Consider the following 22,204-nt stretch of genomic DNA (forward strand, 5'->3'; position numbering starts at 1 on the left):
ACTGTTCTTTGTGATACTTGACATGCTGTAGCCCTGCCTACCAGAATGAGAGAATTATGTGGCATATTTTATTAATTACATGTTAGTCAAGTGGAAGACTCTTTTAGGGATATAATCATCAGCTTTAGGATAGTCAAGTATATATACCTTTGGGAGAATTTTTAATGCTTTATTCTTAGTAGCAAACCTTTTTTTTTTTTTTTTTTAAAGACATCTGTAGCATGATACTTTTAACATTAGCAAAGCCAAATCTCATATATTTTTTTTTTCTCTTATCACTGGGGGCTCAATAAAATTATGGTTATTTTAGTTTTGAGAAAACCAGAGAAAGTATCTAATAAGACATCACTAAATATAAATCTTTATGTGGACTGCATAGCCTAGATGGACACATAGAGATTTGGATAGAGCTATGTGAAGCTACCTGACGTAAAATAACTAATGCCACATAGAGGTGTTCACGTCTGCACTGTGAGCTAAATTGACTTTCTACTTATTCTTGGATCAACAGTGTGCTCCAGCCTATCTCTAAGTGAATGGCTTTCAAAACATAGGGTGTTACATATGGCTGTTGGCATGATGAGATAAAACATTATAGGGAAATACATCCTAAGAACTCTCTTCTAAAGTGGGTCCTTCCCTGGGTATGTTAGTACACAGTGGCTGCTCACGGAATGAGGGACAGTGGTGATTTGTCAGTGTTTCCGAAGTTCCTTTTTAGCCTCTGTTTGAAGACCCATCTGGTTATTGTACAAGACATCTAGAACTGTGTCATTTCGAGTGTTCCTTGTCACTGGGGAGAAGCAGGGCATCCAAATCGCATGAGAGAAGTCTTTCACTGTTCTGAAAACTAAAAAGGTTGCTGCAGAGAACTGCCACATCTTCAGTCCCCGCCTCCCATTTGCTTTGTTGTGAGTGGCCGATGGATCCTGGAGCCGACCTTTTCTAGATATTTGAAGATTTTTTTTTTTTTTTTAGATATAAAGTAGAGGTGGTTGCTTTTGTATATTACTTTAAAATATTTTTGGTCTAAATTGAGTAGCGTTTCAAAACAAAATTAAAATGTGTTCTCTTGTCAAGGTTTTAGAGCTAAAATGACAGCAGAGGGCAGTGTGTCACCCCACATGTAAGACTGTTCCCTTGTCCTATGAAAACCATTCGTGCCATTTCTGCAGTTTGGACCAACTGAAAAATTATATTTTAGGCGGTCACTAATAAATATATGATGTGTATATATAATGTGGAATGCAGTTAAAATTACATAATAGAACTTTAGCAACTTCCTATATTCTGTGCAAGTGTAGGCCAGAATACACAGAATGAGAAAATACTGCCTTACTGTCTTAGTATTAAGTATGCTTTATCAAAACTGAGTAATCTGTGCTTAGAGTAGTGTGCATTGCAATTTATATTTTCTTAGAGAGCAATTGAGAAAACGGTGTCTTTTTGAGCATTATTTTTAAAACTACCAAATTTGAAATGTTTAAAACTTGAACTATAACGAGAAATATTATAGTAATAAAGCTATTACTAATATTATGTCTAAGACCTTTTCAATATTTTAGGAATATAAAAATACATTTATTTTAACAAAATTATTATTTAGAAGTAGCCAAAATCTGCCTTCTTATACCTTTTCTTTCAACATTCTCTACTTCCATTAAAGGTTGATTTGTCTCACCTGTAGCTGTACTATGTTCCATCTTTTTCAGCAAGCAAAAAGTGCTCTTTCCTTCAGTCTGACTTTTATTTTTTCAAAGGGATAGAAAGAAATTAAAAGAAAAATAAAGAAGTTGATTGTGGGTTTTTTTTTTCTTCAAACTGTTCCCTTATCCTTACATTCCTATATGTCTTTTTATAAGAAAGTCATTATGTTCCTACTCTCTTAGTTCTTTTTAATTATCCCCCTCAAAAGGGGGGAAAGGATATTTAGCGGAGTAATCAAGATGCTGACATGAAAACCATGATTTTGCAGTGTCTGGTACTGTCTGTTTCAGTATGACATCAATAGTTGTGTCAGGTTGTAGCCTTCTTTCCATATTTGTGAGTAGAGTGCTTGCTTCCTCTGCTTGCAGAGTTGTGTCTGGTACAGCGTGTGTGAGTGGCTTTGGAAAACTGACAGCCTCCCAGAATTTCTGCTTCAGAATTTATTCTTTGGACCTATTTCTAAATATTCTGTAAACTTGCCATGGTTTTTGCGTTTTGCCGCTTTTGACAACTTCGTACACAAGGACTCGGCCTTTCACTAAAGCTAAGTGCCAGAGGAATCCTGCTCGCCCTTATGAGAACCCAGCCTTCATTGTGACTACCCCACTGGTTGGCACTTGGCCAGCTTTTGATCCTGTTAAAATATTGTTCATTTAAGAAGCTGGCAGGGTGATTGTTTTGACTTGATAGGTGTGTTTGTGTTGCCTACAAAGGGTCACTGCTTCCATAAAAAATGTAATAATCTCAGGAATACTTATTTGAAAACCTTTTACTAATGAATTAACAATCTTGAAAAGTCTTCGCTCCCAGCTATTTTGTTGGAGACTAAAGTAAATAGAGAAATATATCCAGATTGTGTAAAAACAGATCCCTGTGTTTCTTCCCTCTTTTGCATTTAAGGTAGTATCATTTTTAGAAAGATATCCAAGAAACTTGAATATTTTCAATGACATGGAAATCGGAATTAAATTTTGATTTATTTGATTCATTGTATGAGGTACGAGTGTTTCTTGGAAGAATGAAAGTATTTCATTTTTTAGAAGAGTAGACTGCTCTTATTATGTTAAAGAGGTATCAGATCTCATTTTTCCAAGTTTGCTTATAGAATAAATAAAATAACTAAATGCGGAAGTATTTTTTATTTACCTGGCATTTTTATGAATCTTCTCTGATCAAACCTGTGACTTCACTTTGTGTTTTAGAATTCTCCATAACATTTGAGTTAAAAGTTGAGGGAGACTGTAGAGAAAATAGTGCTATCTGGTGCCAAGAACTGAGTTATTTTTGAAAACTTTGCTCAGATATTTTAGATGGCATTAAGTGTAGAGTAGGCTTAGGTAATAAATGCCAGAGTGTTTTTCTTTTACTATCAGAGCAAATAAAATCTGTACAAACAAATTTTCTGATCGCACTTTGGTTTTAGGCTTTAGAATGCTTACTTGAGGTTTTGTGGACTTCTTTGTGTTAAAGAGGCAATAATGTCTTTTTCCTCTGAGAGTTTACCCCACAGAAAGGCTTTTATCTCTCAGAAGAATGGTGAATTTCAAATGCTTGAGAGTTTCTTAACCTGTTGGACTTCCTTACTTCCTTCAAGATATTTCACCCGAAATTCACTTCACACACACACACATACACACACACGAATTTTCTCTTCAACATAAGCCTCAATTGTGCCCTAAATGGTTTAATATCACCCTATAACACGTGAAGGGAGAGCCCGTGGTGGCTTTCTTTGGGGAAACAAGTATGTTTGCAATTTCCTCTTACCAGGGTTGATCTGCGTGGGTGATATGTAGAGAGCAGTATATTTGTTTTATTAGAGAGTCTTCATAAATCAGGTTTTGTTGTCCCCTGTTTCCTCACCATGGCACTCTAAGTAGCGTAGCAACATTACAACCTTCTCTCTTTCTTTCTCTCTCGTGAATCAGACCGAAGGGAGGAGCACTTTCACTTCCTTTATAGAATGGAATGTGGTGTCACAGGGACTCCTTGTGGTGAGTAAACCCTGATTTTTCCTTCTCTACTCTTGGCCAAATTGACATCCATGCAAACAGATATTATAATGGAAACAACAAAAACAGCATAGGCAGACGTAACCATTTAAATGAGAACGGACACCTGAGGAAAACGTGGTCTCTATCCTTACTTAGTCCTAAAGCTTTGTCCACATTTTTGCAAGATTTGACCATGATCTTACCTAATATAGGAAAATCACTCAATCAAATGATCTTCAATTAACGCTTGCTGCTCTAGACCTTGAGAGCAAGTACTTTTTCTCTAATGCTGTAGCAGTCAACTGAGCTTATAATAAGTTCCTTCCATGTAAGCAGTTTTTATTTTGCATTACTCCATAGCTTTATTAAATCAGTTGGGTTTTTTCCTAGTATAGTCTGAAATTATTTTAAAGCCCAAAGACTTTAATCATTCAGCCTCAGGACTTAGTAATTATTTTTCTACATATGTTGGGAAAACTTAAGATTTAAAATACTGTTTTCTTTCTTTTCTTTTTTTTTTAAAGATTTTATTTATTCATTTGACAGCACAAGCAAGGGAAGTGGGCAGGGAGAGGGAGAAGCAGGCTCCCCCCGAGTAGGGAGCCAGATGCAGTGTTCAATCCCCAGGACCTTGGGCTCAAGCCGAAGACAGATGCTTAACCGACAGAGCCACCCAGGCACCCAAAAAATACCATTTTCTAATTAAGGAAAACATCTTAATCTCAATACTTTATTTGAATTTACTTCAAAATTATAAATGGACTTCTTTTTTTAAAATGGGAACCATATTGAATATTTTACTTTTTCTTACTTTACATTCTTTCATGTATACAACAAATAGCTAAAAGTGTTAAAAGAGAAAGAAAAAAGATTCAGTCTGTGTATTTTATAATGAAGTATCTCATGCCGATAGCTTGACATGTTTCTACACCAATTTGAAAATCAACCAGGCAGGCATTATCCCATTTTTCTTACACATCTATGTTGCCTTTTCTTTTTTCTTGATCTTTTTCTAGGCTGCCAGTTTTTACTTTAATCTTAGCATGTTACCTTCCGCTACTGAGCAGGAGGAAGAAACCTAGTAGATCATCTCTGCCCACTGCATTGTTCGGTTCCCATGAATCTCCAAGCCCTTTGAAACGAGCAGTGCTTTAATTGACAATTGCGCATATCCAGTGGAAGTATTTGAATGACTAAGAGATGAAACTTAGAAATGAGAAAATGTGGTTTCTGTATGAGTGGCTTAACATGAAAATTAAAAAAATATTTTAAGTTCCGCTGAATATCTTGTTTAATGTTAACTTGTCTTGCCATAACTCACAGCCAAACCCGTGAATTAGATTAGTGGGTTTTTCACTTTGTCCAGTAGCTTATTCCACTTATTTATGTGCTTATGTGAGATGTCCAGCATTTGCAAAATGAATTGCTAGTAACTACCGTTTAACGTTTATAAGGAAGAACTTGAATGTGAAACTGTTGTTTGACAGCCAATTCCAAGTTGATTGGCAAGGCTGTAAATAAGCTTCTTATGGAGTTGGAAATGCTTATCAGATAGTCATCTAAAAATATCCTGACAGAGAAGGAAACAAATACTGGGACAGGTTCAAGTTCTTTTAATCCTGTGAATTTATTTTGAGGTCAGGTCTTTTCTTACTCAGAGATGCTGCGAGACATACAGATGTCTTCTAAGGTGCCACCTTGGAAATAGTTTTTATTTTTGCAACCTTTTTTTACAGGGACGTTTATAGGAAAACAAGAGTCTGTTTCTTAGGAGTTCTGCTGCTTTTATTCTTTATTTGAATAATATTCCTTAAAATCAGAGTCATCTCTGGAGCAACCACTTCGGATGTTAGCAAAGGAGATTTTTGCCAGAGCAGGGAGCACACGGAGAGCCATGGATCCAGTGAAATATGGTCCTGGTTTTTTCTCTTTTTAGAAATGAAGAATAAAAATGAGCTGTCAGCACAGTGATAAGTTATATCATATTAAATTATACTTAAAGAGAAAGGGTACTGAGTTGTTGATTTAAAAGTTCTTTTAAAGAAAAGTCTCAAAAAAAAAAAAAAAAAAACAAACCACAAACAAAAAAAGAAGAAAATCTCAAATGGTAGATGGTAGTAATGAACATGCCTTCTAGAGCCAGACTGCCAAGGTTCAGATCCCTGCTCCTCCACCCTTTGACTTAATAACTGTTCAGCTGTGGGTACATTCCTGATTGCACCTTGCCTCATCTGTAAAACTGAGATGATCTATATAGTACCTTGCCCACAGGATTATTGTGAAAACTGAAATTAGTATATTCCAAGTGCCTCGAACCAGTGCCTGCCACATAGTAACTGAAAATTGTAGCATGAGGTGTTTGTAAAACTTTTTTGTGGTTTTACAACCTGGTTTGATCCTAGGCAAGATAAAGCTAAATTAAAGTTTATGCTTGCTTGATTTTAAATTTTTATCATCTTAGTTCAAAATGTGTCATACTGTGTTATTTGGGTATATCTATTTCTAGTGTTTGTTAGCTCTAATTTGCAGCGATGTCTTGTAATTAATACACCGTTCCTTCATAGACACACATTAACACATTGGCCCTTTGTTGTATATGTTTATGAAGACACACAATTGGATATGATATATATAAAAGCCTTTGTCTCTTAAATAAAATCACTTTGCTGAGATCACTTAACTAAATAGATGCCAGTCTAGTACCAAAAGCTCTAAGTATAGTTTTCTTTAATTAGTTATCAAAGTCACCTTGGTAATTAATGCAGAGTAATTAATACTGCCCTACTTTGGGTACCTATCATTTTCTTTAATTCATAACGTGTGACCTATAGTTCCTAACTACAAAGGCCCACGCCTCTTGGTGATTTGTGGTATTTGGCATATGCAGAGCTGCACCCGCACTTCAGAGGAAGAGAGGGCTGCTGATGCCAGCTTGTCCCTCGGCTGTCTCGGGACAGAGTCACACACAGGCCAGCAGCCCAGAGTGTTCAGAATGCCTCCTCCTCTTGTTGTTTGAATGAAAAACATGCTTCCCCCCACTCAACAAATGTACTACCTCTTCTGTTTTTAATTTTGTAAGGTGGGAGCAGAGAATTGCCTTGATGAGGGAATAGCCCTAGGCAGAGATCTGCGTTCTGGGCTGGGTGTTTGGGAGACAGGTGAAGATCCCTCTGGTTCCATGAGGAGAAACAGGCCAGCATCCACTTGGGTTGGGAGAGAGGAACAGCACTGGAGAAGAGTCAGGGGGACAGGGAAATGGTGCTGGAGATTGATCAGCTTTGTCCTTGATGCGATTTTCCCCAAAATTTCAGCTGCTAAGAATAATTTTACTCGGTTTATCAGTTTATATTGCTGGTGTCAAGACACAAGGTCTGACATAGACAAATTCTGACCTGTCTCCCCATATAGACTCACTGGCTCAGCCCAATGTCTTCCCATCTACTTCTAAACCTTTGTGGACTTAGTTCTCACAGAACTTACCTCTTTTCAGGATTTTTGCAGTATCCTGTATTTTTTCTGTGAACAGATCAATTTCATATCTGACTAAAAGCGATGTGTGGTGTGCATTGTGGAAAACAAGAATGAGGTTCTGTATCACCTGCTCACAGAGCTGCTATTGCAAGCCTCGTTTGTAAACTAACGTTTCACTGTTTTTGTAAAACAGTGTTTCAGGTAACAGTTTGGAAGACCTATCCTTGTTGAACCCTGCAAGGCTCTCTCAAAGAGAAGAACCTTGATCTGAATGTGGACAGTGGTTAGGGAATAGAGAAGATGTGAAGACCTCAGAATGTCCAGGTTCAGCTGGAAAATGAGCTCACCAGCCCTTAGGTAGTTGGTAGAACATTGTCACTATGGTGAGAATGAAGAGATTCTGCAACTCCTGAAGAAAGTGCTGGAAGCTTTTTATTGATTACATAAAAGCTTCCCAAACAGAAGATGGAGCATTTCCTGTCTTGAGGAATTCGCCTGCAGTAGAGCAAGCTGCTTTCCATTCCAGCCACAGGAGTTTCATATCTACTGAAAGAAATCATAAATTTCTTCTCTTCTTTGTAGTTTTTCTGTGTCTTAATCAGATGTTTCCATGCACAATTTAGGTTTTGCTCTTCATACTCTGACCTTGAAGTGTAAGGGAGGAAACTTCTCCTTTTTTCCCATCTAGATTCTTCTGCTGGTCCAATAATTAGATTGTCATAAAACAGATTCACAGGGGAAAAATACAATTTCATACATACAGGAACTCATAAAAATAGGCAACTCAAAGAAGTGAGTAGGCAGGACACTTTTATATCTTTAAGACAAAGAGATAGTAAATTTATGAAGAATTAACAAGATGGAGAAGTTTAGGTTTGGGATAGCAAATTAATGAAGAAGTACAAGTGTTGTTTGTACAGCCTTCTCAGCCCTGAATTTCTTCTCTCTGGTGGTAAGGATGCCTTCTCTGCCCAGGGGAGGGAGCCATTCCCCAGGGAATTTAGCTCCCACTTTCAAGGGGACAGAGGAGGTCAGAGTGTCCTTCTTACACCAGCTGTTTCTTACGTAACTTTAATTCAAATTAAGATGCCATAGTAGCATATTTTGAGGTGGACTGCCTTGAACCCCATCCTGAAGTAAGCAGTGGTTCTAGTAGTAATTAGGAAAAAACTAGTTTCAGCTCCTGTCAAGCAAGAAAAAGATAGGAAGGGAGAATTCACAGGAAATATAAATAAATATATAGAGAAATGTACTTTCCTAAAGGGAAGAATTAACTGAAACTATGCTAGATGCCATTTTCAACAGTGGGATTGGCAGAGAGCCAGCAGCCAATCAAATCCTGGATTGCAGCATATCCACTGCAGCCTTCCCCAGGAGCTGCTAGTGGATGTGAACATTGGCACAGCCATTGCAGAGGGTAGTTCACTGCTTCTTTTGAGGGAACAAACCCTCTGACTATAGGAATTTATTCTACGGGTACATTTTCACATACAAGGCATGACATGCACATGGCATCATAGTTCGTAGTTGCAGAAAACTGGCCATCTGCCAGGGCATTCCATGAATTACTGCACATCCACGCAGTGGACCCCAATGCCATCATAGAAATACGAACTCCTCATGCAGTAACATGGAGAAACCTGCTCCGCTGGTAAATAAAAAGTGCAGAGTGCTACCTGTGTGTGGAAAGGGCTGAGCCAGTGGGCTGCGGGGGCTTCAAGATGAGGTTAGAGTCCGGGAACTCCATTGCTTCAAAGCACGTTGTCAGCAGATGCCCGCCCTCTGTGTTCCCTTGTTAAGAGGACCCACTTCTGCTAGTAATTCTGGTTTAATATATTTTTTGTTGTTGTTGGGCAGAAAACTTCATGTGGTTGAGTAGTCAGTATAACTTATCAGTTCTTAAAAGAGCGACTGAATTCTCATTATTATCTCTGTATGCTCTTGTATGTCCAGTAAAGATGATTTCAAGAGCATGTAAAGTAAAACTCATGTTTTTATTACTTCTTATGTATTTCAGGGACAGACGTTTGCTTCAGCCTGCTCAGGTGTGTGACATTCTGAAGGGTGTCATTTTGGTGATATGCTATTTTATGATGCACTACGTTGACTACTCCATGATGTATCACCTGATAAGGGGGCAGTCAGTAATCAAGCTCTACATCATCTACAATATGCTCGAGGTGAGTGAAGGCCCTCCTGTACCTGCACAGTCAGCCCAGCCTCCCAGCCGCACAGGCTTGGTCAAGGTGCAGACTTTGAACCCAATGATACAGAATACTCACCCAACAACTCTAGTATTGGGACAGAATCTAATGCAGATTCTTATTAGGTAGTTCTGGGCTGAGACTGGACAATCTCGTTCTCACGAGATGGTACCTACTGCTGGTCCTTGGTCCCCAGGGCATGATGCGTCCTCAAGTAGGAGAGAAAGATACCTGCTGTCTAGAGACTTTTTAGTTAGTACCCCCTTGAGAATGTAAGTTATCATACGGTGGGGTAATTTGTTTGCATATTCATTAGAAACCCATGTATACATCTTACTAAAACTTTAAAAATTATGAAAAAAATGTTAGGATTGTATATACATTTGCTATAATAGATTTACATTTAAAATGCTTTGGAATTTTTACATAAGAGCAAGTAAACATAAGTTTCTCAGTCTCTCCAAGTACTTAATATTTTTTTTTAAAGATTTTATTTATTTATTTGAGAGACAGAGATAGCGAGAGAGAGCATGAGTGGGGAGGAAGAGAAGGAGAAGCAGGCTCAATCCCAGGACCCTGGGAGTATGACCTGAGCCAAAGGCAGACGATTAACCAATTGAACCACCCAGGCACCTCAATACTTTTAATGCAGGATATTTCACTTTAAAGCAGTCAACATGTGAGAACCTGCTTTCATACAAAAAATAAGCAGCTACACAAAGAAAAAAAAACATTCTTTGCTATATAGGCAGAATTTTAATCAGTTCTTAAAATAGTTACTCTAGGGGCACCTGGGTGGCTCAGTGGGTTGGGGCCTCTGCCTCAGGCTCAGGTCATGATCCCAGGGTCCTGGGATCAAGCCCCATGTCGGGCTCTCTGCTCAGCAGGGAGTCTGCTTTCCTTCCTCTCTCTGCCTGCCTCTCTGCCTACTTGTGATCTCTGTCTGTCAAATAAATAAATAAAAAATCTTAAAAAAAAAAATAGTTACTCTAGGTTATATAATAAAACTTTTGAGATTCACATGCATTTTTCTCTATTACTTTTTGGGGATACAAATAAGGTCTACTTATCTTTTAATTTAGCTGGAAAAGGATTTTTCTTAATGAGTGGGCAGAAGGAGGGATGTAGGGGGCTGCTGGCCTTTCTGCTCTAAGGCTATATTGCTATGGTAGATGAGGGCTTTCCATCTCTTCACAGAAGCCATGGAACTCTGGCCATCCCAGTTACTCCTGAATTCACTGACCAACATGTTTTAAAACCACACACCAGCTTCCTGATTCTAGACTCATTGCCTTTGCTCTTGCTCTGCCCCTCCACCCCCAAGTAGGATGCACCACATAGGATGCAGACGGTGTGGGTGAAGTGTGAAAGGCGGAGTAGTCATCCTCTCACAGAAAAGCCTGGGCTCATCTCGCTCCTTCTGTAGCCTACCAGTCTCCTTCACTGCCTTTCCTCTTAAGGTATTGCAGGTGATGCAAGCTTCTCCCTACCCCAACACGTAATGCATGTGTCCCCTAGTTTACAAAGCCCTCTACAGGGTGGTCTCAACACTGTTATTAGAGAATAGGCCTCAAGGAAAAGGGTCCACAAATTGCTGATCAGAATGGCTGAAATGCATATTCGCTTTACAGACTATACTTGTTGATGTAGTTTTGGCATAGTGGAGATAAACCATCTCTGACCAAACCCCACTTCTTCCACTTACTAACTCACTGCCCTGGACATGGGTACTAGTTGCTGAGTGTCTCTAACTCTTCCTGTTTCATCTGTGAATGCAAGTGCTAGGGGAATTGTGAGCGTGCGGTGAAGCAGTGTATAGGCAGGGCCTATACACAGTACCAGACATGTGTCGGGTGCACCCTAAACAGTGGGTCACTATTACGCCTGCATTTGACAATATAATTTAATTTAATTTAATCGAAATTTACTGTGTGCCAAGCACTGCTTTAGGCCCTGAAGATCCAGAGGTGAGCAAAGCCTGTTCTTAAGGAGCTTGTGTTTTGCAGGTGGAAAAGAGACTGTAAACCAGGAGGTATTTGGAAGTGATAAATACCATAATGCAAAAGAACAGGGTGATGGATTAGAGACTGAGGGAGCCAGAGATTGACAGCCTGGGTGTGGATGTAACATTCTAGCTGAAGCCTGAGTAATATATACTCTCCTTTCTTTTTGATGTGCTGCTTTTTTTCATCATACTCTATTCATGGAAATCGATACCTGAAAATGTCTTTTGGAAGTAAATCTGCATATTATATACTATGTGATTAATCTAAAACAAATTACAGTTACAGCTGTCTACAAATATTAGGTGTAAATACAGTGGGTCAAATGATGTTTATTTGTCTTAAAAGACTTAAGTTCAAATCCTGAATCTGAATTTAAATAATTAAAATCAGAAAGACTATGATTTTGATGGGCTTCTCCCTTTTATTTTTGCCACTGTGTAATACTCTTCTTGTTATAAATATATAGCTAATTAGACAAAGTCTAATTCAAATAATGCAAGATTTTGAGCACTCACTTTGTGTCAGAGAATAAAGAGATCCCTGCTCTTTTGTGGCTTCCCTTACAGTGAGATTTAAAAAGTCAGAGCTCCAGTATTTTTGAGTTGCATCTGAGTTTGAGTAACATATTTAGGTCGGATGTTAAAAAACACTTTTCAGAAAAAGAAAAACATTTTTCCAATAATTTTTCTCCTTAGGTAGCAGATCGTCTGTTTTCATCATTTGGACAAGATATATTAGATGCTCTCTATTGGACAGCAACGGAACCTAAAGAAAGAAAAAGAGCCCATATCGGAGTGATCCCTCACTTTTTCATGGCTGTTCTCTATGTCTGTATCCTTTAGAATTACTGGAAATTTCAAGCCAATACATACTCTACATTATTTTATTCGGCTAGCTATTTCTCAAATTTAAAGGTGTGTGTGTGTCCTGAAGATTAATGTGAAATGTCTGCTTTCTTTTAATAAATTGGTTATAGTAGTTATTGTGAATTAAAGAGCCTCATGTATATTTTGATCCCTTTAACTGGTAGAAAACAGTTCTAGTCTCAGTGTGCTCAGTGTGACTGATTATATGGAAGAACTTGAGAAGCTAGGTTTGTATTTATACATGCTTTATAGAGATCCACATAACTTTCATGCCCATACTGAAATTGTTTGGAAGTTATCTTTAAGCCTATGAATTTTTTGTCAAAACATAGGACTTAAAATGTATGTGGTTCATCTAGAGGTAAAATTTGAAATTGTTTGGGGAGGAATTTTGGAAGTTTTATCTCCTCTGCTCCCCACACCGCTTCTTAAAGCTTTTCTTTTGAAAAGTTAAAGGCTTTACTATATAAACTGTTTGTATGTGTGTATGTAGCCATCTGTACACACACATGCATAGCTATACTTAAGTTCCATATGGGGTCCAGACTCATTCACAGGAATGTGTACTGTCCCTGAATTTGCCATGCCTGAAAATACTGGGTTAATACTTGGAAAGTTAAGGGGCTCAGTGGGAAGATTTTTATAATTATAAAAGTTTGTTCTAAGTATGTGGAGTAAAATAGTATTCTCATTTAAATAAACTATTATATGTGTAATATGAATATAATTCTGCAACTTGTGAATATCTTCAAAAATGACATCTAAAGAAGAATCTCAATTATCAGACATTTCTTGTCATCTTACATCCCCACACCAACCCCCTGCAGAACTGTAGAAGCCAGTTGCTTTGTGTTCTTTTCTATTTTAGAATGTAAATCAGCTAAGTCTCTTTTTTCAGTATTTACCATAGTTTATTCCACTTATTAGAAACTTTTTTGAGGGCCTGTTTCCCACATCTTTTGCCAAATGCCAGAAGTCCAGAAAGAACAAGATAACCGTCTTCCAAGACTCACAGTTAAAGTGAATAGATGCCCAGAGGCTCATTTCTGCTTTTGTTTCTAATGAGTACCGTACATCTTACCTGTCAGATTTGTATCAACTATAGCTAACAAGATAATAAAACACTAACGCAAGACTGGATTTAGAAAGCATAATCATCCCTCCCATTATTCACTTTATAAATTGTATAGTTTCATATACTAATGTGAAAACAGACAAGCTTTTTCCTTGACATCATTCACTGCTAGTTTTGCATGCAATTCTTATTATGGTTCAAGCAACAACTCTCAACGTGGCTTTTAATTCGCACAACAAGTCACTGCTTACCATCATGATGTCTAATAATGTAAGTATGAGATTTTATTTTATATTTTTGAGGTTATATGGGCACTTTAATGGAAATATTGTAGATGAATAAAATTATTTTTTAAATGTTATTTACTGTCCAGGAAGTTTTATATGTATCTTGTCCATTTTTAAACTGTTACAGTGATAAAGGTGATATTTTTGTTTACTATTTCAGTTTGTTGAAATTAAAGGAAGTGTTTTCAAGAAGTTTGAAAAGAACAATCTCTTTCAGATGTCGAATAGTGGTACGTACACTTAGCTTCTACATGCAGCTTTATGCAGTATGATTTTGCAGTTTATTCTGAATTTGCCTGCCACATTTCCTCTGGGCTACTGCTTCTTTGACTTAGCTGTGCTTTCTCTTACTCCCTTAACATCTTTACCAGGTTTTCTTATTATCATGGTTATTGTAATCTCAAAATATTTCAATATGGCAGTTGTATACCACCATACCATTCTTCCAGAGCTTGTTATTAATCCAAAAATTTCTTCATAGCAGATGATATTCCATTTCGTAGATGTAGAAACTAACACACAGAGAACATAATTTGACTTCCCCAAGGTCACCCACACAGATGTCAAGAACAGAGTTATGACTGTAAACCTCAGATTGTCTCTCTGTGCTCAGCTTTTTCATTTATGCCTTACTGGCTCCTTAGTAACCCTAAGAAGAGTGAAAGCACAACATCTATCCCTGGAAACATTATCTTTTGTATCATAGTTACAAAAATCAAAGCAGCATAATGTCTTTGTTCTCAAAGTATAGCCTGTGGAACCTTGGAGGGGCATCCCTGAGACCCTGCAGTGAAGTTCACAAAGTCAAGAACATTTCATGAGAATATGAAGACATAGTTTATCTCTCACCATGTTGACATTTGTACCGTGGTGGAAAATGGGGGTGAAAGAGTCCTGATGAGATACTAGTACCCACCCCCCAGAGTGGCTGCTCCCGTAGTCTGCCACTGGCAAACACTAGCAGGGGTACCAGCTGACTGGTGTTCTCATACTTTGATGGGAAATACTACATTTGCCCTGGTAGGTTCTTATTTGCCTGTTCTGTAACTTAGCAGTGAGAACACATTTTCACAAAAGACTTGTACAAGAAATACGGGAGCTTTATTCATAGCAGCCAAAAACTGGAAATAACGCAGTGTCTTTCAGTAAGAAAGCAGATAAACAAATGGTATAGCCATGCTGTGAAACACTACTCAGCTATTTAAACAGAAAAAAACACTGATATGTTCAACCGTATACAAAACTGGAATTTCCATACCTGAATTGAGACACAAATGCCTTACCAATGTAACACCATCTTATATAGAAAATAGTATATTTATTTTGCAGACATTTATATATAATTATACTTCCATCATGTTCTGACTAAAAGTTGTACATGAGCTATATTATATTATTTATATATAGTACAGTATATTTTAATTTTTTTTCAGATATCAAGGAACGATTCACGAATTATGTGCTTTTGTTAATAGTGTGTCTAAGAAACATGGAGCAGTTTTCTTGGAATCCAGGTACGTAACTCTTAGTTGATACAGTGCCTTCGAATTTTACTCTTGAACCAAAAATCATTCTTTTACATGACTAAAGTGAATATTGCAGAGAACTTCAAAAACTTGAGCTGCTCCGCTCCTAGGGTGTTAGAGATACCTGTTTGGGTAGAAGGGATTGAGCATGTTCCCCGTGGTGTGGTGGGTGGTGGATGGAATGCCTCACCATGTGAGGTAATCTTTGGCCCATCATTTCCTGTAAACCTCACAGTGTCTCTAGAGCTGTGTACTCCATGGGTGAGTGGATGCTGCTGAGCACTGCAGCCTCTTTGTTTCTTTTCTTAACTGTAGTGCCCTGGGGTTATCTAAATGCAGTTGGCTTTTTTTCATGTTCAAGGTTCGCCAGAAGAACTTTTGTTCTTTCTTAACATTTGTCTTTTACTCATTCACTGCCTCTTATTTAGCATTTTGAATGAGGATAAATTGAAAAAAAATATGATACAAGACAGTACATTTGGTCACTTACACATTTTTAAATCAAGGCTGATAGGAAGTTGTTAAGATTCTATGAATTTTCATTATCTGTTCACGTAGTAGGCATTTCCATAAAGCCAGGCACTGTAGCACACATACAGAGTCCTAAGATAGAAATAGGACTCCCAGGCTGATAGTGGAAATCTGCAGGGAATTAGAGCACAGTCTGGCAGTGCTGAGTGAAGTTGGTGGGAAATGGCCATGTCTTGTGTAATTGAGAGTTTTTTCATGTCTGTCTTTTTTTTTTAAAGATTTTATTTATTTATTTGATAGAGATCACAGGTAGGCAGAGAGGCAGGCAGAGAGAAAGGGAGAAGCAGGCTCCCCACTGAGCAGAGAGCCCGATGTGGGTCTTGATCCCAGGACCCTGGGATCATGACCTGAGCCGAAGGCAGAAGCTTTAACCCACTGAGCCACCCAGGTGCCCCCATGTCTGTCATTTTTATGCAACCTCATTCTTAGAACCGAGATTATACTTTGCATTTTATTTATTACCCTCAATGCCGTGCACATCCCAGGCTTTTAATAACTTCTTCTTCATTTATTTTGATTCATTGCTAGTTTTCAGGTACCTGTGAAAAACCAGAAACAGGTGTTAAATGAGATATGTGATCTTGGAAATATATTTCCAGAAGTTATTTCCCAGTATCTTTAATTCATAGTGATAAAGAGGGGAGGAGATTATTCAGTTGACTTCAGCACATGTCCCTACTAGCTATTTACTGTCACAATTGGCAGCTATCAAATTAAAGGATTTTATGACAAACCTGGTTAATTAGCCATCCTACCAGTGTGCCGGCTCCATGAAGGAGGTTGGAGGCTCTGTTCACCTCTTTGTCCTGCCCCTCAAGGGTTTAGCGCAGAGGAAATACAGAATAAAGAGCTGTTGATTGAATTATCCTTTAATTTGATAAAATGTAGCTCTTGTGATAATTGGATGCTAGTTTTGTCTCTGTTATCATTTATTAACAACATTATAGTTAAGCTCTGGAGATTTTACCTTTCTATGGCAGTCTATGATATTATGGTTTAAGGTGTTCTATTCATATTAAGAGATTTAATTGTCTCCTTTTCCCTGTCCTTTCTAGATCACCTCTGGGTGTTGTTTCCAGATGTCTGTATGGTGATTGCATCAGAAACTGCTGTGGATATTGTAAAACATGCCTTTATCACCAAGTTCAATGACATTACCGCAGATGTATGTATCTTAATAAGCAAGCAATTCAGTGTTTAATGTTGACTTCGGTGAAAATTAGTACAGCCACCCTAGAAAACAGTATGGAGGTTCCTCAAAAGGTTAAAAATAGAACTACCCTATGACCCAGCAATTGCACTACTAGGTATTTATCCAGAGGATACAAAAATACTGATTTGAAGGGGCACATGCACCCCAATGTTCATAGCAGCTTTATCAGTAATAGCCAGATTAGGGAAAAAGCCACAGATGTCCATCGACTGATAAATGGATAAAGAAGGTGCGCGCACACACATGCACACATCAAAATGAATGAAATCTTTCAGTGACAATGGATGGAACTAGAGTGTGTTATGCTAAGCAAGACAAGTCAGAGGAAGACAAATACCAAATGACTTCACTCATATGTGGAATTTAAGAAACAAAGCAGTTGAACATAGGGAAAGGGAAGGAAAAATAAGATAGAAACCGAGAGGAAGGTAAACTGAGGGTTGCTAGAGGGGAGGTCGGTAGAGGATGGGATAAGTGAGTGATGGGTATTAAAGAGGGCATTGTTGGGATGAGCACTGGGTGTCACATGTAAGTGATGAATCACTAAATTCTGCTCCTGAAACTAATACAAGAGTATGTGTTAACTCACTTGAATTTAAATTTAAAAAAACAAAAAATAGTAATTATGAAAAGTAATATTAATGTAAAAAGTAATATTAATATTAAGTAATGTTGACTTCTGCTTAATATTATAAAGATGTAAAATGAAGCTAGGTTTATTCCATTTATTAACATAAGAGTACTACTTTGAAGTTAGAATTACAGTTTTAAATTTTTAAAAATTGTTACACTACAGAAAGTATGTTATTTAAATACTGAACAGTCCTGGTTCCATACTTTTTTGTGGAAGTATAGTTTGGGTAATATTTCAGGTCAGAGTAGAATGTCTCTAACTCAGAATCATGATAAATTGTTAATACTATCATAGTCTGTGTACTTAAAAAACTTCTAAAAATCACATTGCTTCTTTTTAAGCATAGACTATCAAACCTTTTCTCTCTGGCTAGATTTTTTAAGTATTTTGTATTTAAAAATTGATTTTTTTTCTGTGATTATAGATTTCTGAAAAGTTGTAGAAAACAAGAGCCTTATATTTTTTGGTGAAAGCACTTAGGAGATTTGCTTTTATGTTTCAACCATCATTCTGTGGAGTTTCCACAAATAGATGTGTGCTGTAGGCCCATTGTACACAAAGCATGGAAGTTCTCAGTGCCTTCCCCATTCCTACCTCAGCCCCAAAATGAATATTCATTTGGACAGTTTCCTAGATTTTACTTGGGTTGTACTTTGTCTTACTGTGGTACTATTTCAAAAAGCAGAGATTTGAAATCTAATGTGGTTGCAATTGCTAGAATATGATTTGATTAAGAGTTTCTGAATGCTTTAATAAACTTAAATAAGATTTTGTACTCTTTTATAAAGCACTGATCAAGTAATTTCACTGTTGACTCTCTTGGTTTCCTCAGTACAAAATGGTTGGCTTTCCATGGGATCATTTTCTCATTATCTGAAGGCAAAATTAATAAACTTGATTCAAGTACTTAGTGCAGTTTTAGTGAAATGACAGTTTCCAGTGCCTTTGTAAATGTTACCTCTTCGAACTCAGTTTTACATCTTGCTTAGCACCCATTGTTTGAATGATACATCATTATCATAATAATAATTTTTTAAACTGTGCATTTAAAATTTAAAAATTATTTTATATGTATTATACTACTTAAAATAACCATTCTTCCCCAGATTCTAAACTCTCAGGATCATAATCATTGACTATTTATCCCTCTTTGAAAAAAAATCTTCAAAAAGCTTGTGAACATAACAGTTGGGGCTGAGGCTATTTTACCTTTACTGTAGGAAAACAGAGAAGCACTATCCAGATGTCTGCTTGGCCATCAGCACCTTTTCCCTGGTTAATTATTAAACATTTTCATCTACAAAGTCAATTAAGTCTTTGTACATTATACATTGCACTATATCACTTAGTATTTCACTTTTATTTGTCTTTAGGTCTACAGTGAATATAGAGCCAGCCTTGCTTTTGACCTTGTTAGCAGTCGACAGAAAAATGTAAGCATTATATTGAATACATAGTCCAAAATTACCTGAACAATGGTTTAATTTAGCGTGGAATATTGGTTAAGGGAAAGTTGCATAAACTGCAACTTCCTACTTATCTCTATTCTCGACACTATGTTTGTAACTTAGTAAAATAATGACAGTACTTAATATTAAATAAGGCGTGATTTCTGTAGCATATTAACTGTTATACAACTTTGGATTTAGAACTTCTTAATGAACATTTAGATTTCCACATTTTACTCAATTACATAATAGTTGCTGGGTTCTCTTTTTGTGCATAGCCTCACCCGTTGAGAACATCTGCTGGTGGTAAGTGGAAGTGAACTTTTTTGATGCCGTAAATCCTTTTCTCCTTTCTCTGTGCAGGCATATACTGATTACAGTGACTCTGTGGCACGGAGGATGGGGTTCATCCCTCTCCCACTGGCTGTTCTAGTAAGTTCATACTTTTTTTGCTTTTCTACCGTGAGATAGCTGTTATGATAAAGTATTAACAAACGGATTATCGAGAAGTTTATTTCAGACGGACCTGATACAAAAACTAAATGTAAATGACTTGGAAGGAAATTTTAAGTTATGGTATTAATTCTTTTGGATTTTGAGCTGTCCAACAGATGAGTAATTTTAACAGATAGTTTATGTAATGGCTTTCCTAGTAATGAGAGTACTCATTTTTGCTTATTCATTTGGCAGAGATTTTTCTTTTTGAACGGAAATGTCTAGTGTAGGCATTGGTGCGACCACTGTAGCATGTATTAGCGGAAGTATAAGAAGTCTATCCAACATTTCTAAAAGGCAGTTTGACAGTATTATGCTTTGATGCAGTACTTGGAGTTCTAGGAATTTATCCTAAGAAAATAGTTATAAAAAGCACACGATGATTTATAGGCAAGATTATGCATTGCAGTGGCATTTATAATAGTAGAAATTTGAAAGTCATGAAATAGGTTAAATAAATTTTGATATAATCAAATGAAGACATAGTCTGTATCCATTATAGTCACTTTTTACAATTTTTCCAGAGTTTTTACAATGAAAAGTTTTACTGTTATACTCAGAAAAAATATGTATACAGGGGCGCCTGGGTGGCTCAGTGGGTTAAGCCGCTGCCTTCGGCTCAGGTCATGATCTCAGGGTCGTGGGATCGAGTCCCGCATCGGGCTCTCCGGTCGGCGGGGAGCCTGCTTCCGCCTCTATCTCTGCCTGCCTCTCTGTCTACTTGTGATCTCTCTGTGTCAAATAAATAAATAAATAAAATCTTTAAAAAAAAAAAAAAAAAAAAAAGAAAAAATATGTATACATATTAAATATTAGCACTGAAATGTATTAAATCAATCCAAAAAATAGTCACCAACTTTGAATATTTAAATGAATTGCTCAGAACGGCCTTGCAAAAAGTTACTAGCCACAGCAGGCCATAATAATGTTTGTTAATTAAGATTTGCTGGCCGTACCTGTATTTGATTATGTTCCTCATTGGCTACCTAGTCTCACATCAAAACAAATGCAATCGTCTTTTTGCCAAAGGACATCTAGAGTTCTCATGTAGATGCAGTGTCATGGAAGCCAACTAACATGTATAAAGAAGTTGTAAGTGATACCAACTGTATCTAGCCCAGCTGTGCCTGACCTTTTTTAAAGGCTGGGAGATTAGCAGATTTAATGTTATGTAAATTTCATTGTGACTCTCCAGACAACCACATCCTAAATGTTTTCAATTCTATTAGTAACTTGTTTGTTATATAATAATATAGCTTTCTTTTTCTGGGAAAAGGAGCTCCTAGAATTTTGGAAAAACAGAATATTTTAAAGAGTAAAATTGTTAAAACAATTGATAAAATGTTAAATCTTTCTACATTTGTTACCTACAACTGGAAACATGATACATATACTATAAGGATAAATCTAGGTTGCCTGACTGAGTTTTTATTTTTAAAGGATTGGTTAAATGATTGGATTTAAATGTGGCACTGGTTTGCCAAATAATAACTAGTAGTAATTTATTTGCCAGAAAACTCTATTCATAATTAGTATGGATTTTCTAATTTAGTATTTTTAAAATTTTTCTCTGGCCTTTGTTTTATTCCTTAAATGAGTTTTTATGATTGATGTACCACAAGATTTAAGTTTAGCTAATAATTGATTAGTGAAATGCTTTTGGAGAACCTCCCGCATTTTCAGAGGGGATCATGCAGTTAGGCAGTGATCCAGCAGGTCTGCTCCTGTAGCACTTTACTCGTAGAGCTCCAAAGTGACCCTGTAGCTTTGGCAGCCATCTAGGAGCCTTGAGGAATACTCCAAGGCCTCTTTAAGGCCCACAAGTGGCAGTGTTTCTCCCTTAAATGAAATCATATCCAGGAAAAGTAAAAGAAATGATATATTAAGGTCTCATGGAAATTAAGCTTTGGACATATGTACCATAAAATTACTTAATAACATATTAGATAAAAATGAAATCATTTAAGCCTTGAATGCAGCAGTTGGCTTGTCTTTCTTATTAATCAGTAAAATCCTAGAGCCACATTAACTTCCGTCACAAATGCTTGTACAGCAGGTCATCTCTGCATTAGAGCCTGTGACAGAGACAAGGACTTCATATCAGTCTTCTTGTAGTGGACCTGTAGTGAACATGTGACAGTTTCCTTGATCTCTACCCAGTTGTTCTTTTACTAAAAGCATTTGTAAAATATGGTTTAAAATGTGTCTTATGGTATTTATTTAAGACATTCTAGTGGAGTTCCACTTGATAAGCAACATTGCTGGATAAGGCCCGTTATTTTCCCAAACTTTCCATTTCCATGTGGCAGCCCCCCTAGACCCTGAGATGCAGACACATTATTGAGCCGAACCTGTAATGTGTAAATATTTTCCAGTGACAGACCCACAAGATTTATTCAGCACACTTCCAGGGATAATGCTGTGATATTACTAATTTTTTTTTAACAGTACAAAGCTCCTAAGGCTCCCTTTTCTCTCTCTTTCCCATAAGTCACTGTGGGTTCCTAAAAAGAGTTAAGGAAAGACAAAGCAAGGATAAAGGAAGTGCTCACTATGTGGTTTTAGCTCTGATGGGCACACATGCAGCAAAATGGATTTATTTGTATTTTCCAGAGTGATTTTTCATTTTAAAAAAAATCAGCTGATTTGCATCTCTGTGGGGTACAACTACATGTCTCATTAATGAACCTAGATATAGTGCTTGACTTCAGAGAGTCAGCAAGCAGCTGAACGTGACATTCACCACA

The 22,204-nt window shown here is 37.1% G+C and overlaps 1 protein-coding gene across 3 annotated transcripts in view; it reads left to right on the forward strand.

The window, feature by feature from the left end:
• Positions 1-22,204, forward strand: part of TAPT1 (transmembrane anterior posterior transformation 1) — a 57,040-nt gene that overhangs the window by 28,392 nt on the left and 6,444 nt on the right. For all 3 annotated transcript variants that reach the window (XM_032854602.1, XM_032854608.1, XM_032854614.1), the window contains 8 exons: positions 9,190-9,352; positions 12,078-12,213; positions 13,496-13,593; positions 13,771-13,840; positions 15,044-15,124; positions 16,723-16,832; positions 18,888-18,947; positions 19,326-19,394. In XM_032854602.1, the coding sequence (XP_032710493.1) occupies positions 9,190-9,352; positions 12,078-12,213; positions 13,496-13,593; positions 13,771-13,840; positions 15,044-15,124; positions 16,723-16,832; positions 18,888-18,947; positions 19,326-19,394 (787 nt within the window). The remainder of the gene's footprint in view (positions 1-9,189; positions 9,353-12,077; positions 12,214-13,495; positions 13,594-13,770; positions 13,841-15,043; positions 15,125-16,722; positions 16,833-18,887; positions 18,948-19,325; positions 19,395-22,204) is intronic.

The sequence above is a fragment of the Lontra canadensis genome, unplaced genomic scaffold (assembly GCF_010015895.1).
Source record: "Lontra canadensis isolate GAN:19392208 unplaced genomic scaffold, GSC_riverotter_1.0 scaffold1, whole genome shotgun sequence".
Classification (NCBI taxonomy): domain Eukaryota; kingdom Metazoa; phylum Chordata; class Mammalia; order Carnivora; family Mustelidae; genus Lontra; species Lontra canadensis.